The 17,508-nt window shown below is 41.6% G+C and overlaps 1 protein-coding gene across 3 annotated transcripts in view; it reads right to left on the bottom strand.

The window, feature by feature from the left end:
* SEMA5A (semaphorin 5A) overlaps positions 1 to 17,508 on the bottom strand; it is a 976,513-nt gene that overhangs the window by 349,688 nt on the left and 609,317 nt on the right. For all 3 annotated transcript variants that reach the window (XM_030205332.1, XM_030205321.1, XM_030205342.1), the window contains one exon: positions 6,001 to 6,136. In XM_030205332.1, coding sequence (XP_030061192.1) covers positions 6,001 to 6,136 — 136 coding nt within the window. The remainder of the gene's footprint in view (positions 1 to 6,000; positions 6,137 to 17,508) is intronic.

The raw sequence follows: 17,508 nt of genomic DNA, 5'->3' as shown, positions 1-17,508 counted from the left end.
TTTTGTTTATTTTGTTGAAAGACTGGTATTTGTGTGAGTTATTATAATGTGCAAACTAACCATGCAGTAGCCAGTTGACTTGGATCTTGAACTGTTTAAGCAGAAGAGACTTTTTGTTCAAGAAGCCACCACTTTTAAACACGGACAGCAGTGACATGAGCTGTTAGCATATTAGCTAGGACTGAATGCATTGCATCTTGATAATCTCCAGGATATGGGGATGACTGCAGCAGTGATGCATTCCTGCTGTAGTCTGCTTTGGCACTTACTGAAGGACACAACTCAATGGTGTGCATATCGGCGAGCATCCAATAGTATCTTTAACATCACCCACTTGAATGTTTGTGTGAGAGTGGATATAGTGTGAGTGAGGTAGAATGACTAGCAAAGTGAATAAGGTAGCCTGAGTATGGATGCCCTGCTTCTATGTGAATACATGGTGCTGGAGGTGAATGTATGAGTGAGAATCCGGAAGCTGGGGCAGGTGGGTGGAATGTGATTTTAGGCAGGATAGGAGTTTGGGGTAAAATAAAAGGATAGAGTTTCCTTGTATTAAGGGGGTGGGGAGAAGTGGCCTAGTGGTTAGAGTGGTGGACTCTGGTCCTGGGGAACTGAGGAACTGAGTTCAATTCCCACTTCAGGCACAGCTCCTTGTGACTCTGGGCAACTTACTTAACCCTCCATTGCCCCAGGTACAAATAAGTACCTGTATATGTAAGCCGCATTGAGCCTGCCATGAGTGGGAAAGTGCAGGGTACAAATGTAACTAAATGTAACTAAAATAAAATAAATAAAATAAAATTTAAGGATGTACTTTAAGCTCTCTGGAGGCAGGGAGCTCATGTTGCATACCTCCAGGAGACACATTTGACAGAGCTAGAGCTGGGTGGGAGATGTAATTGCAGCTTCAAGTACCACTCATCATAAGAGGGTTGCAGTCCTTCACTAATTAGTAAATTCATTCCAATTCAGCTGACAAGGGTTCTGCGAGATCCTCAGGGGAGACATGTCTAAGTGAGACTTAATATTCTAGGGACAGAAATGACAATTTTGAAAATATTGCTCAAAACAAATATGCAAATCCTTTTTCCAGACCTGTGTGAGAGAGGGAGATATGCCTCTAATAGTAGCAGGAGCCTTTAATACTGATTCAGATATACACTTAGACAGATGCAGTGCTCTTTTTCTAGTCAAAATGGGTGTAGTCTAAGTAGGTGGTCCTGGCATTTCTCCTTCGGAGCAGGTCGCTGCCTCATAGGATCAATGCAGTGTTTTTCTAAAAGAATACAAGTGCTGTGGATCAGTGAAGACCCCAGGGACATTGAATCCAGATCAGAACAAGCAAAAAGCAGAGCTAGCTACAGATAATCCATAATCTCCTCCTCTTAGCCCTAAGAAAGTCTGCACAGCAGGATTTAATTTGTACATCTTCTGATCTGAATCTCTTTTGCCAGGACTGCTGGTTAAGGCTTCAGGGTGGAAGTTTAAACAGTTTTTTTGTTGTTGTTGTTGTTGTTTTTTAACACAGTGTTTGCTCAACTTTTGTATGTTTTTGGAATAGCGGTAGGCATGGATTAAGTAAAGGATCCTATTGGTTATGGGTTTAGGCATTCATTAGGAGGTAGAATAGCTCCATCTGGAAGGTGGCTCCAAAGGTCACAGGTTCAAGGCTGGCCTGCTGAGAGACTTTAAGTGAGATTGTAATTGGGTTAGATGCCATCAGAAGGCATGTGTGTGTGTGGGGGGGGGGGGGGGAGGTGCCAGTTAAAACAAAAAAAAAGCCCTGGCTAGAACTGTGGGGCCTTGGATAGGAGATTAGAGTGGAGGGTATTTTGTAAAATACTAAATCTGGTAGACCCTTGGTGGATTTTACACTCCTTCAAGAAAGACTACATAAGTAAATTAATGAAAGAAAGAGGTAAAGCAGCTGTCTCTTCCGCACTTCTTCAAGAGCAAAAAAATATATTTTTGATGAAATTCTTTGATTCCCTTCAACAGGTATATCTTGCCAAGCTTTCAAACAATGGGAATGCCCAAAATGCTTTAAGGAACAGGTTACACTAGGACATATTTTTGGAGGATGTGTAAAAATACAACATTTTAGGGAGGAGCTGAACAATTATTTGACTAGTATTTTGGAACATCAAACTGGGACTAAAGTAGGATTACAGTAGTTTGATGACATGATGCTTCAACCCAGGCGGGGGAAGAGAAGATGAATATTACTCTAAAAAGCCTTTCTTTTGAGGAACAAAAAAAAATGTATACTGTTAAACTGGGGACTGCAGGATCCTCCCACTCAGTGGAAAAATGAATTATACCAGTTGTTAAAATTTGAAAGATTAGATGCTTCCTTACTTGTGGAAGGCTTTTAACCAAATATAGGCACCAGTCTGGGAAGTGCTACCTCATAGAGTGTGCAGCATTCTGTTGAATGTGTGAGCTTATGCACCATGATGTGGAGGAGGGATTTCAGAGTACTGGGGGGAGGGGACTTTGAAGCAGGGGTACTAGGTTCAAGAATTGACCATGTAGAAGAGCTCACATAGAATGTATGGGGTCCTTTTACTAAGCAGCGGTACAAAATGGCCTGCAGTAGTGTAGGCACCTGTATTGGGCACACGCCAGGCCAGTTTTTACCACATCTACAAAAAAGAGCTTTTTTTTAATGGGACGAGAAAAGGGCCTGCGGTAAAAATGAAACTAGTTCGCGCCCAAAACCGGCCTGAGCCATTACCACCACCCATTGATCTAGCGGTAAAGGCTCACACACTACACGTGTGGTGACCAGTCAGCGCACGATAAGTGCCGATTACTGCCAGAACTGCCACGCGTAGGAGAAAATAATAATTCACCCACGCATTATGGGCGTGTGTCAAATATGAAATTATCGCCAGGAGGGTGCGCTGGCCTGGCGGTAGTCTCATTTGGACACGCACTGCATGCGTGTAGAACCTACCGCGGCTTAGTAAAAGGACTCCTATGTTTGTATGTAAGAAGGGAATGGGAGGAGAGGATAAAAATGTAAAAGAACCAGACACAGAACAGACAAATGATTGCTAAGTACTGAATGGCTTGTACTGAGTGACTCTTGAGTGCCCAGACTTCAGTGATAATGTCGCAACAGTGTATTGTTATGTTTTGGTTTCAGAAATAAAGTCTTTAAAAAAGGTAGCTAAAAAAAACTGAAAAAAGTCATGCGATAAGAAGCATCTTCATGTTGTGGTTTGGAAATGGTTAAAAGACAGGAAACAGAGAATAAGGCTAAGTGGTAAGTTTTCTCAGTGGAGAAAAGCAAATAATGAGGTGCTCCAGAAATGTGTACTGGGATCAGTACTTTTTAACATATTTGTAAATGATCTGGAAAATGGAATGATGAGTGAGGTGATTAAATCTGTGGATAACACAAAATTATTCAAGGTGAGGATTGTTAGGAGTTGCAGGAGAACCTGGCAAGAAAGGGGGACTGGGTGTCTAAATAACAGATGAAACTGAATGTGGACAATGATGTATCTAAGAAAAATGAATCCTAACTGTAGGTATAAGGTATTGAAATCTCAGATCAGTGCGCGGCAACAGTCAAAAAACAAACAGAATATTAAGAATTATTTGGAAAGGGGTGAACAATAAAATAAGAAATGTTATAATGCCTCTGCACAAATCCATGGTGTGACGGCACCTCAAGTCTTCTGTGAAGTTCTGGATGCCTCATCTTTAAAAAGACACAGCAGAACTACAAAAGATATGGAGAAAACTAACCAGAATGATAAACATGATAGAATAGCTTCTGTATTAATAAAGGATAAATCAATTAGGACTCTTCAGCTCAAAGAAGAGATGTGAATGAGAACAGAAAAATAGGAAACAACTGTTTACCTTTTTTAAAAAGTACAAAGATGAGGGGATACTCGATGAATCTAACTGGTCAAACATTTAAAACAAACAGTAGAAAGTATTTTTTCTCTCAGCATATAGGACCTCTTTTATTAAACCGTGCTAGCAATTTCTGGCGCGGCAAATGTGCCGCAGCCGCCGTGCGGGAATCGCTACTGTGATTTAGTAAAAGAGGCCCATAACAACTTGTGGAACTTGTTGCAAAAGGATGTTGCCATCGCTAACTGCAGACTCCGTTCTTTTTATCTCGCCGCACCTTATGCCTGGAATAAACTTCCTGAACCATTACGTCAAGCTCCATCCCTGGCCACCTTCAAATCTGGGCTAAAGACCCACCTGTTTGATGCTGCTTTCAATTCCTAACTTGCCACCTGCTCGTCACCTTTATCTTGTCTTCCTCTCTTCAATAGTCTCTTTTCCCTATGTGTCCTACCTGTCTGTCCTTCCCTTATCCCTTATTTGTCCTGTCTGTCCTGATTTAGATTGTAAGCTCTTTTGAGCAGGGGCTGTCTTTTCTTCATGTTCATGTTCAATTGTGAAGCGCTGCGCACGACTGGTAGCGCTATAGAAATGATTTGTAGTAGTAGTAGTAGCAGTTGGCATAGCTGAGTTTAAAAAAAATGTACACAAGCTCCTGGAGGAAAGTCCATTAACTATTATTAGCCTGGTAGTCTTGAAAACGTCACATCTTTTCTCTGGGGTAAGGACAATAAGGATTGGTTCTGCTCTTTTGGATCCAGTAATGAACTTGTGAGATGAACTGACCACTACATATTGGGCTAGATTCTGTAAATGACACCCAAGGATAGGCGCCGAAATGAGGTATTCAATAAAGGGCACTCTGAGCAGCATTTCACATATAAATCTGGTTGAGAGCATTTACGCCTGCCAAAAGCTGGAGTAAATGCTCACGCCCAACGGATGGTAGTTAGGCGTGCAAATGCAGGTATTCTATAACATTGTGCCTAATTTCTGGACTGCCCCGACCCATTCAAGCCCCTTCCATAGCCATGCCCCCTTTGCGTGCTATGAAATTTAGGTATGTATGTAATAAGGTGTAGGGCAGGACCGTGCATAACTTCTAATTACTGCCAATTAGAAGTGCTTGTTAATGTCAATAATTGTTATCACCTAATTAGCTAATTACTTTACATGTGGATTGTAATCTATGCCCAAAATTGTGCACCCAACTTTAGGCAGTCTATACAGAATCTGGTAGTTTGTGAATTTGACAGACTTTTCGTCTTACCCTGCATGGTCTGTTATGTTCTTATATCTTCTATGCACTGAGCTGGCTTGCAGCATAAAATAGCAAAAGAAAAAAGCACAACAAGGCCTTCAAAACTGGAACAATTGAGAGTCCTTTATTCATAAAGACCTGACATGGGCCGTGCTTCAGCGTAACAGCGCCTGCTTCAGGGGTCCAATTATTCAAATGCTCTCAAAGGCAAAGACAAACCAGAAGATAAACTCCCTTAAGCAGCTCTGCTAACAGATTTAAATAGATAGTATAAGAATGCCATAGCATATCTGTAAAATCAAACCATGGTCACTATAGAGGTTTTACTCGCTGCTCTACTAGCTTCATTGCTGGATTTGTCCTCATTGAGGAGGAAGGTTTGATTTTACAGATACGCTATGGCATTCTTATACTATCTATTTACATCTGTTAGCAGAGCTGCTTAAGGGAGTTTATCTTCCAGTTTGTCTTTGCCTTTGAGAGAATTTGAATAATTGGACCCCTGAAGCAGGCGCTGCTACGCTGAAACACGGCCCGTGTCGGGTCTTTACAAATAAAGGACTCTCGACTGTTCCAGTCTTGAAAGCCTTGTGGTGCTTTTTTTCTTTTGCTGTTCATGTTTGTGCACTTTTGTTAACTCGCAGCATAAAATGACAGTCATTACTTTAATGAGAAAAAAGGCACTTTGAAAATGTACTTTCTAAAATACAGAGAACCTATGTTTAAGCAAATGGGAGACAGCTTTATATTTTTTAGAAAATGAATGCAGCTTTCACATGGCTTTCCTAATTTTTTTTTCCATCTGTGCTCTGCTTTTAAACCAAAGAACAACATTTATCAAGAGTATGTATGTCTTTACAGATTACCTGGAAATTAGGACTGGGATTAGTATAAGGCAGCCAGGCAGAGCGAGAGTTCTCCTGGTATTTGAATGGTCCACTGAAGACCTGAGTGATGGCACTGAGGTTGAACACACACACTGCTGAGGCTGCTATGCTGTTCCTGAAAAAGATATAACATAAACAGTTTTATAAATTAAGTAAATATATCAGTAAATATCAACAAAAAGCTGCATCTGAGGGCTCTAGTCCTCGAAAGGTCATGCCCCAATAAATCAGTTAGTCTATAAAGTGCCACCTGATTTTCTTAAACCAGATTAACATGGCTACTCCTTTTAAACAAAATAGCTGTTTGTGATGCCTTCTTATTGGACAAACTGAATATATTTGTGATTATCTTTTGCCAGCGGTACTTCCTTTATCAGGCTAGTGCAAAATGTGATAAGGTTAATCTTGTATACATCCAGGAAATTATGCACCCCCCAAAAAATGAAAATTATGTACTTCACGGGTGAGGGATTCACACAGGATTACAAACTGGCTCCAGAGTCTCCTATGCAACTACAGGGAGGTCCCTTCACATATGCCTGAAACAGCAGCCTAACTGAAAGAATAAGCTGGTTCATAGCTTCACAGTTTGGTCATTAAAGGCATTTGCTAGAGGAGCAAGGATTCAAGAAAGATCAGGGACAGGGAACAGAACTAAAACAGTTGCTGCCCAGTGGCATTCCTAGGGGGGCTGGCACCCGGGGCGGATCGCTGATTCGCCACGCCCCCCGGGTGCAGCGCCCCCCGATGCAGCGCGGACCCCCCCCCCCCCCCGGCGAAAGGACACCTCCGCAAAGGAACCCCCCCCCCCCACTGGGTGCACGCCTCCGGGGGGGGGGGGGGTGCCGCGCGCGCCTGTCCTCCGTTGTTCAATGCTTCTTCTCTGCCCCGGAACAGGAAGTAACCTGTTCCGGGGCAGAGAAGAAGCATGGAACAATGGAGGGCAGGCGTGCACGGCATCCTCCCGGCGGCGTGCACCCGGGGCGGACCGCCCCCACCGCACCCCCACCCCCTAGGAACGCCACTGTTGCTGCCTTGTTTTAATAGTCAGGAATGGGGAAACTGTCCACCCCTACTAAATCCTAAAGGAAAGGAGCAGGAGGTCAGTTTGTGTTTCTGCTACAACAACTAGGTATCCTTTTCCATCTATACAAGGCTGAAGGGTATAGCAATCTACCATTTATTGCAATCTTGCCAACAGGAGACACCTGCCAACCACAGGAGGATGGGAATAATAACTGCGCACTGATATATGTTTAACATCTGCCAATATGAACAGCAGATAATCTAAACTGTGTGCTTGAATGATCCTCATCAACCTGGTGAGTATGTTTAACCATCTAAGGGAATTAAAGTAACCATACATTGTATTTTCATCTCTGTCTGGAGAGAGGAAGAAAGAACTGTAAATAGTTACTATGTGAAGATAAAGTGTACTGTGCCTAAATCATTTAAAGGACAGTAAAGTTTGGTTCAGACAGAGAAGACTGTGTATGGAATGGATTACTGACTCAAAGTCTGGTGAGATTTATTACGGCCTCCCAGGATAAATCCTGTTCCCTCCCCTAACAGGGGCTTAGCCGGACAACAGATTTTGGGTGGGCCTAGGCAAGAAGTGGGTGGGCATCAAGTGTTCTCCCCTTCACCCACAACCAAACAAAATCTCAGCTGGTGGGAAAACGCTTCTTTCCACCTTAGTAGTCTGCAGCAGGCATGCGCTGAAAACTGAGCATGCGCAGGTGCCAGTATCGTGGAGAACAGCGTTTTCATTACCATCAGGGAGAAGTCTTCAGCTGGCAGACCTTCGGATCCCCAGAGTCAGTCAGGTTTTCAGGATACCCACAAAAAACACTCATGAGATCTATTTCTATACACTGAATCTCTAATGCATGCAAATTAATCTCATACATATTCATTGTGAATATTCTGAAAACCTGACTGGCTGTGATGCCCAGGACAAATTTGAGACGCCCTGGTTTAGAGTTATATGAACCGAAGCTTCAATAGCAGGATTACGTGTTTGTCAACAGGATCCAAGAGTCATTTTCTTTCTTTTTCTCTACAGCAGGGGTTCTCAATCCAGTCCTCGGGATACAGCAAGCCAGTCTGGTTTTCAAGATATCCATAATGAGATAAATTTGCATGCACTTCCTCCATTATGTGCAAATCTATCTCATGTATATTCATTGTGGGTATTCTGAAAACCTGCCTGGCTTGTTGTGTCCTGAGGACTAGGTTGAGAACACCTGCTCAATATACATGACATAAACACAATCAGTTATTGCTACCCATATGTGCACAGACTTGCATATCACTAAGAAAACATACAGCAAAGGGGAGAAGGTATCTTATGTTCACAGTAAGACTCTTTTTGTTTTTAAATAGACCTACAACAGTAATTACTGTAGCAGCGGGGGCTACATAGAAACTTGTCATGATATTGTGAATTTGCAGAAGTATAACTCAAGTTGAAGTGAACATTAATCACTGTTTCCTATATAAATAACCAATGACTTCTAAGCAACTCAATTTAATATGACTTGCTTGCTAGGTGTGCTGACAGCATTACAAAAACTACAGCTTAGTAAAGCACTTTTTTGTATGTCATTTTAAAGCCTGAGCTACCAGTGAAACAAGTACTCTGGAGCAGCAGAACACCTTTTTGGTTAGAGAGGTCAAACAAATCAATATTGGCTCTGCCTCCAAGCTCTCTATTTGCTGTTGTCGTGTTGGACAAAATATTAGTGGGGGTCAGGGACCCTGTGGTCCTCCTCATTCTGCTGCCACTTATCCACGACAATCTAGTCAGGACAAGTTACATAGTAACATAGTAGATGACGGCAGAAAAAGACCTGCGCGGTCCATCTAGTCTGCCCAACAATTTAAACTCGTATGTGCTACTTTATGTGTATACCTGACCTTGATTTGTTTCTGCCATTTTCAGGGCACAGACTGTAGAATTCTGCCCAGAACAAGGCCCACCTCCCAACCACCAGCCCCGCCTCCCCCCACCGGCTCTGCCACCCAATCTCGGCTAAGCTTCTGAGGATCCCTTCCTTCCGAACAGGATTCCTTTATGTTTATCCCATGCATTTTTGAAGTTCACATAGAAGAGCTGATTCTGAATTCTAAAACCGTGCTAATTCGAAAGCTAATCATAAAATGTATTAAAGTTAGGCCAATAAAAAAGGTATCATCTTATTTTCTTTTCTCTGTTTTGATTTATTTCTATTTATTACCTTTACAAGTGGACTAAAATGGGTACCACACCACCAAAACCATGCTGAAAGTAACAGTTGGTCAACTTTTGTTTCATGTAACTCGTGCCTTTCCCTGTCCCCAGAGAGCTTACAATCTAAATATGTACCTGAGGCAATGGAGGGTTAAGTAACTTGCCCAAGGTCACAGCGAATGTTAGTGGAATTTGAACACTACTTTCTCTGGTGCATATACTACTGCTGCTCTAACCAATTGGCTACCACTCCACCCAGGTGCAGTTCAGAGGTTAGCACCCACCTGTACATTTACAATAGGCCTAGAACTTTCAGAGCTCTTGTGCAGAGTTTTGGAAACCACTCGCTTAGCTATGGTGAAGCGAGTTACGTCTTTGTAGGGTGGTAGAGAGTGGCTGTGGGGAAGTATATGAGGTCTATTTGTTGTGACCAGTTGTGTATGTGACCTGTGTACTTCTGTCAGTGCTCTAACCAGAGGCATAGCCAGACCTGATCATTTTTTGTGGGGGCCCAGAGTTGACATGGGTGCAGTGAACTAGGCATATAGGTGTGAGTAGTGCTTGGTATACTCCTAAATAATGCCTTAGAGTGCACTTGACAATGGATTTCTAAGTAAACGTCTGTCCTGCATCAACATAAACAATATGCACACTTATGGGAACCTTGGAAACACTGGAGTAGGAGAAGAGTGGGAAAAGAATCAGGCTTTTCAAGAAACAGACTGAGGACATCCAATGTTGAAATAAAATTTATTGAGAGAAGACTCTACACGGTACCATGTTTCGGCACTGGGAGTGCCTTCCTAAGGAGTCCTGTAGAAAGGTCCGAAAGAACTTGTGAATAAAGTCTTCGGGAGTGAGTATTTTGTTAGAAAACGTTGTGGTCTTTAAAAAGACCTTTATAGAGTGTAGCATAGAGTATGGCTTCTAAACGCCATTGCTGATATTAGTTATAGTTCATTGAACATGCTTAACCACTCTAGCTGCCATAGCAGAGCAGAGAGGTACAAAAGCTAAAAAAAAAAGACATATGGAAAAAGGAAAAGAACTACAAGAGATGATAGGAAATAGTAAATATCACACAAATAAAGAAAAGAGTCACTGTCATTAAGAAAGAGGAATTAGAACACACAGTCAAAAGCAGTAGATTCGCCAAAATATCAGGTATATCTTTGGCTGGTTTAAACTTAAGCAGCCAGCGCTGAATATCAGCTTGGCTGGTTAAATTTAACCCAGCCAAAACATGTTGGGATATTCAAAGCTGGTCACCGGAAATGCCCGGCATTGAACATCAAGGGTCAGCGACAACCGCGGGAGGCAGCTCAGCTACCTTCTGCAGTCTGAGTATTGGGCCCTGTATGTTTATTTGTGATTTGCCTAGAACTAGCTCAGCTATCCAAAATAATCTGTCTGAAAGGGACAGGATTTGGGGTGTTATAGGGGCCATGCCACCAAGGCATCTAACATACTGCTAAGCCGTGATGTTCAGGCGCTAAATATCTCATTTGGACATTTCAATTCACACATGAATATTCAGCGATGTTACCTAAAAGAAAAGTGCCGCTTAATATACATATAATTTGAAACTGTTTAAGTTAGGCACTTCAAATGATATTTCTCAGTACAGAGAACACTGACCTCATCTTACTGTGTACAACTTTCTTATTCTGCAGGAAAGTTCTATTTGCAAAGATTACTTTTTGTCAGTATATAGCTGTAAACAGTATGTTACTGTTTAATGGTAACATTCGAACAGCATAAATAAAACCAACTCTAAACAGCTCTGCTGTATTTGGATATTCTTTAAATATTTATAAAAGTGATTTTAATAGTTGCAAAACAAATTATACATGTAAAGGACCAGGGGAGAGTTGCATGCTAGGCCTGCTGTCTTCACAATTTTCCAGTAACTTGTTGGGTAAAACCAAGAGTTGTTTGTACCTTTCCCTGAAAAACACGCAAAGGGATCCTTTTGTAAGCACTAGCACGCGGTCACCACAAGTTGAAATGGCTTACATGGGATTCGCTCAGGCATTCTGTGGTAAGTTTTGAATTTGCAGGTGCAAACGATGTGTTAAAAAATGTATTTTTTAAGTTTTATCTGGGAGGGAACGTGTCTGAGGATAGAGAGTGGGCATTTCTGTGCTAATCAGATAGCGCATCTAGATTAGCACAGGATTAGTACGTGAGCCCTTAATGCCTACAACATAGGTGTCAGTAAGTGCTTATGCACTAATCTTTTTCAATGGCCACACACAAAAATAGGAAAATCAGTCATTTTCCGGCTGCAGTAAAAATGGCCTTAGCTTGCGGGAAAGACCTGCTTAAGGGTGCAATTAAGGCTTCATAAAAGGACCCCTAATTCTATAAGTGCACACCTCCTTTTAGGAGCTCCGATGTCACATGGTAAGAGCTTATTTTGTAACAGCACCAGGCGCCCAGATTCCATTATGGAATACTAGCGTAGCCCGGCATCAGCACACCTTACATTTAGGCATGCAAAATTTTCCCAACCATTGACCTGGTATAACTGTGAGATCGCAAATGCAGCAAAAGCATGCATATTTTACAGTATTCTGTAAGTTATTTACATAAATGGGAAACCTGCCAATGTTCCACCCATGCTGTGCCCACATGTGCATCCTGTTTGCAGTTGTACCCTATAGATCTTATACAGGCCCATATAGGGTGTTTATGTGTGTAAGTACTAGTTTTCACAGCATTTATACCAGAGGTTTTCAACTCATTCCTGGAGGCACACCTAGTCAGTCGGGGTTTTCAGGATATCCCCATTGAATTCAATATGTGGGCATTTTTTGGATGGAAGATACCATACTAGGAGAGGCTCATTCTCAAGCTGGAAGGAGCAGTCATTTGGTCTTGTAATGAAGCAAATTGTGAAACATGGCCCATGTTGAGACCGCGGGAGAAGGGTATTGAGATGCGCTATTCATATTTTGAATTCAACAGCGACGGATAGGTTTTTATAGAGGATCCTCAGCTGATTTGGAGTTGAAGAGCAATTTGCATGGGAAGACAGAACTTACAGTAATATACAGTGGTGGAAATAAGTATTTGATCCCTTGCTGATTTTGTAAGTTTGCCCACTGACAAAGACATGAGCAGCCCATAATTGAAGGGTAGGTTATTGGTAACAGTGAGAGATAGCACATCACAAATTAAATCCGGAAAATCACATTGTGGAAAGTATATGAATTTATTTGCATTCTGCAGAGGGAAATAAGTATTTGATCCCCCACCAACCAGTAAGAGATCTGGCCCCTACAGACCAGGTAGATGCTCCAAATCAACTCGTTACCTGCATGACAGACAGCTGTCGGCAATGGTCACCTGTATGAAAGACACCTGTCCACAGACTCAGTGAATCAGTCAGACTCTAACCTCTACAAAATGGCCAAGAGCAAGGAGCTGTCTAAGGATGTCAGGGACAAGATCATACACCTGCACAAGGCTGGAATGGGCTACAAAACCATCAGTAAGACGCTGGGCGAGAAGGAGACAACTGTTGGTGCCATAGTAAGAAAATGGAAGAAGTACAAAATGACTGTCAATCGACAAAGATCTGGGGCTCCACGCAAAATCTCACCTCGTGGGGTATCCTTGATCATGAGGAAGGTTAGAAATCAGCCTACAACTACAAGGGGGGAACTTGTCAATGATCTCAAGGCAGCTGGGACCACTGTCACCACGAAAACCATTGGTAACACATTACGACATAACGGATTGCAATCCTGCAGTGCCCGCAAGGTCCCCCTGCTCCGGAAGGCACATGTGACGGCCCGTCTGAAGTTTGCCAGTGAACACCTGGATGATGCCGAGAGTGATTGGGAGAAGGTGCTGTGGTCAGATGAGACAAAAATTGAGCTCTTTGGCATGAACTCAACTCGCCGTGTTTGGAGGAAGAGAAATGCTGCCTATGACCCAAAGAACACCGTCCCCACTGTCAAGCATGGAGGTGGAAATGTTATGTTTTGGGGGTGTTTCTCTGCTAAGGGCACAGGACTACTTCACCGCATCAATGGGAGAATGGATGGGGCCATGTACCGTACAATTCTGAGTGACAACCTCCTTCCCTCCGCCAGGGCCTTAAAAATGGGTCGTGGCTGGGTCTTCCAGCACGACAATGACCCAAAACATACAGCCAAGGCAACAAAGGAGTGGCTCAGGAAGAAGCACATTAGGGTCATGGAGTGGCCTAGCCAGTCACCAGACCTTAATCCCATTGAAAACTTATGGAGGGAGCTGAAGCTGCGAGTTGCCAAGCGACAGCCCAGAACTCTTAATGATTTAGAGATGATCTGCAAAGAGGAGTGGACCAAAATTCCTCCTGACATGTGTGCAAACCTCATCATCAACTACAGAAGACGTCTGACCGCTGTGCTTGCCAACAAGGGTTTTGCCACCAAGTATTAGGTCTTGTTTGCCAGAGGGATTAAATACTTATTTCCCTCTGCAGAATGCAAATAAATTCATATACTTTCCACAATGTGATTTTCCGGATTTAATTTGTGATGTGCTATCTCTCACTGTTACCAATAACCTACCCTTCAATTATGGGCTGCTCATGTCTTTGTCAGTGGGCAAACTTACAAAATCAGCAAGGGATCAAATACTTATTTCCACCACTGTATGAGAAAGCAGACATAGAGATTCATCCTGGGCTGGAAGGTTCCTTGAAGGATTGATAACTGGATCTTTTCAGAGCGTTTTATATGAATTTGGTTTGGGAACTCTGGAAGCTTTTGAAGATTATTCAGTGTTTTTTGCACTTTGAGAAGTGTGGACTGTGAACTATATATACTGGGAGTACTGTCTACAAATGTTTCAGCGGAGGATATGTTTATTTGAGTATGAACACCTGGAAGGATTGCAGCTGGGAAAACATCAGTATGGAAGCAATATTCCCTACGTCTTGCCCCATCCTTGGCCACCTTTAAATCTAGACTGAAAGCCCACCCCTTTAACATTGCTTTTGACTCGTAACCACTTGTAACCACTCGCCTCCACCTACCCTCCTCTCTTCCTTCCCGTTCACATTAATTGATTTGATTTGCTTACTTTATTTTTTGTCTATTAGATTGTAAGCTCTTTGAGCAGGGACTGTCTTTCTTCTATGTTTGTGCAGCGCTGCGTACGCCTTGTAGCACTATAGAAATGCTAAATAATAGTAGTAGTAGTACATTTCTCTTCACATTATTGTTGTTCATTAAGGTGCTGTTGGTGAAGTGATTTTCATCCTTTACCATCATTATCCAGCGGGGTAATATGGGGATGTACTGAGCACCATTATTCCACAATTTAAATTTTTGATTTATAGTAGCTTTAGAGTTTATTATTAAGATTAAAGAGCAGAATCAACAATGTTATATTAATACAATGAATTTGATGTGGATATCCTGACGAGCTGGGCGTACCTATTTACAGAATTGCCCGTCACAAATAGTTAAGAAAGAAGCAAGAATTCTAATACATTGCACATGGCCACTTGGTGGAATATGTTATGTCTCTATAGGAAATATGAATGAGTAGCACTTAAGTAATTGTTTAATGCATAGAAGGAATCATTGCATGACATCATTAGCAGTAGAGCTGGAGGACACCAAGGCCCATTCCAATATCTATACAGACGATATTTGCATTCTGCTTCCACTAACTAATGATTTGACTGGAATATCTAGTCATATTATGCTGGTTGAAAATTGGACCCATTCTCACAAGTTGAAAATAAATAAGGAGAAAACAACATTTTTGTGGGAGGGATCCCTGGATAGTATCAAGAATAACCTTTTGACACCGTGAGGACCTAAGTTTAAATCTGAAGTAGTTACCCAGGTTCAAAGAGTCTTAATAGACAATCAACTCTATGGAATATCAAGTGAACAAAGTGGTAAAATCCTCTACTCTCTGGTTAAGAAAATTACAGACGGTTTGAAAGTATTTTGAGGTCCCTGCTTTGAGACTATTGATCCAGGCATTAATACTGTCTCAGACTGATTACTGCAATATTGTTTACTTGGGCTGTACCAAGCTTCTTTTACTTAAGTTGCAAACGCTGCAAATTACAGGTGCTAGACTTATATTTTGTGCCCATCATTTCGGCAATGTTTCTCTGTTGTACATAAAACTGCATTGGCTGCTGGTAGAGGATTGACTTTGAGATAAAATTTGTATTTTCATATTTAAAAAGTTTATATGGAACAGCTCCCATTTGAGGTCCCTAATCACTTATTGTCTAGTCGCAATTATCAACATTTATGTCTTCAGATGTGATTACATTTTCTTTGTCAGATATCAACAAATCTTTAGTTCTTCCTTTCTTTCTCAAGCTCCCTCCATTTGGAACTCCTTACTGATGTCCATTAGATGTAAGACTGATCATTTCGGTTTTTGAAAGAAATTGAGGACACTATTTTTTCTGGATTCAATTAGGCAATGAGTAAGTTATAACTATTGTGATTTGAAATACTTATTGAGAATTCTGTCTCCATATTCCTTTAGTTGTTATCCATGCCGAACTGATCAGGTGTTCAAGGAATATAAGCAATGTAATATATATTACTAATCATAATGTGTGTGCTTTTGATTTGTCACTTGCATCCATGCTAGCCCCGGGGTAGTTTGTGTAGTGTTTTGGTTTATCTTTTATTGTTCTGTTTTATTGGAAAGTTTTTCATTTTTCCAGAAATGTATATATATATAAGAAAGTAAGGAAGCACACTTCCCTTGCACAAATTTCAATAAGATGAGACTGCAAACTATATTATATCATTGCGGTGGACTTGCTGTCTGGATGAAGACTGACAGAGTAAGTCCCATCTAGATACTGCAGGTTCACATTTTTTTCACACTTCATCAAAAATGACAAGCCTACAGAGAGTCAACCTAAACTTTCAAAGAAGAAAGTTGATTTGCAAATAAGCATAACATAAAAGGAACGTTTTACCAGCACTTGCTTTTTTTTTTTTTCAGGGATGGAAGAGAAATCAAGTCAAGATGAATAGGATTTTCTTTTTTTTTTCTCAGATGGGCTTCGTTGCATCAAAATCTAGCTTGCAGCAACTCTCATCTTCCTAAAGCTAACAGCTAAATTTTTTTACTTAACTATAGACACACTTTGCAGATACAAGTTATTCTGTGAAAACAAAATACCTAGATAAAAAGCTGCAACCTGAGCTCATGTCTGCTCGGTAATTGTAAGCATTCTTTTACTCTTCCATAGCAATGCCCTAGAGCTGTGGTATTCACTTCTAGTCTTCAAGAGCCTGACAGGTCAAGTCTACAAGCCATCTCTAATGAATAAGTATGAGGCAGATTTGTATGCATAATAAGGGTGTTACCATAAACATTTTTATGTCGTTTTTAGGTATGTTGGTCTTCTTAAAGGGGTAGAGTTTATTATGCTGTCATAGTAGCAATATCATTATGAGTGTGTGCTATTTTGGAAGAGGCGACTGGATCCTCTGGCTCATATCTCTGACAGCTTTCAAAGTTGAAAGCATAGGATCTGGGGGATCCGGCTTCCTTTTCTTCTCTTCAGAGGATCTGGTGCAGCTCCGGTGATCACGGGTCAACTGAGTGCAGAGAAGGAAGCCGGATCCTTCAGATTCCCAGATCCTAGGCTTTCAACTGTAAAATCAGCTAGAGCTGTGAGCCAGAGGATCCAGGGCAGCTCCAGTGGCTTTTAAAGTGGAAAGTACAGAATCCGGGGAATCTGGCTTTTACCCAGACTCATTGCTAAGCGCTGGTTCTCCATCTGCAAAAATCCATTTTTCTTTCTCTCTAGCTGTCCAACTCCAGCAAGTGGAGGGGAGGGGACTAGTAGATCCCTCTTAGAAATTCCACAGAACAGCTGAGCAGTAATTCTATAAAGCAGGGGTTCTCAACTTAGTCCTTGGGACACACTTAACCAATCAGGTTGTCAAGATATCCACACTGAATATGCATGAGATAAATGTGCATGCCCTACCTCCATTGTATGCAAATCTCATGCATATTCATTGTGGATATCCTGAAAACCTGAGCCTAGGTGTGTCTTGAGGACTGGTTTGAGGACCCTGCTATAAAATATGCCCTTACAGCTACATGCTGATTATGCACATAAAAGAGTAGAATAATGGTATGTGTGCACATATGCATCTAAAATTCCAAAAACCAGCCTAAGTGCTATTCTATAAATACGAACTCTCAGATGTGGTCACTTGCACATAAAGGGATCTCAATAACAATGTATAAAC

The sequence above is a fragment of the Microcaecilia unicolor genome, chromosome 1, assembly GCF_901765095.1.
Source record: "Microcaecilia unicolor chromosome 1, aMicUni1.1, whole genome shotgun sequence".
NCBI classification, from domain to species: domain Eukaryota; kingdom Metazoa; phylum Chordata; class Amphibia; order Gymnophiona; family Siphonopidae; genus Microcaecilia; species Microcaecilia unicolor.
This window is presented reverse-complemented; position numbering and strand designations above follow the sequence as displayed.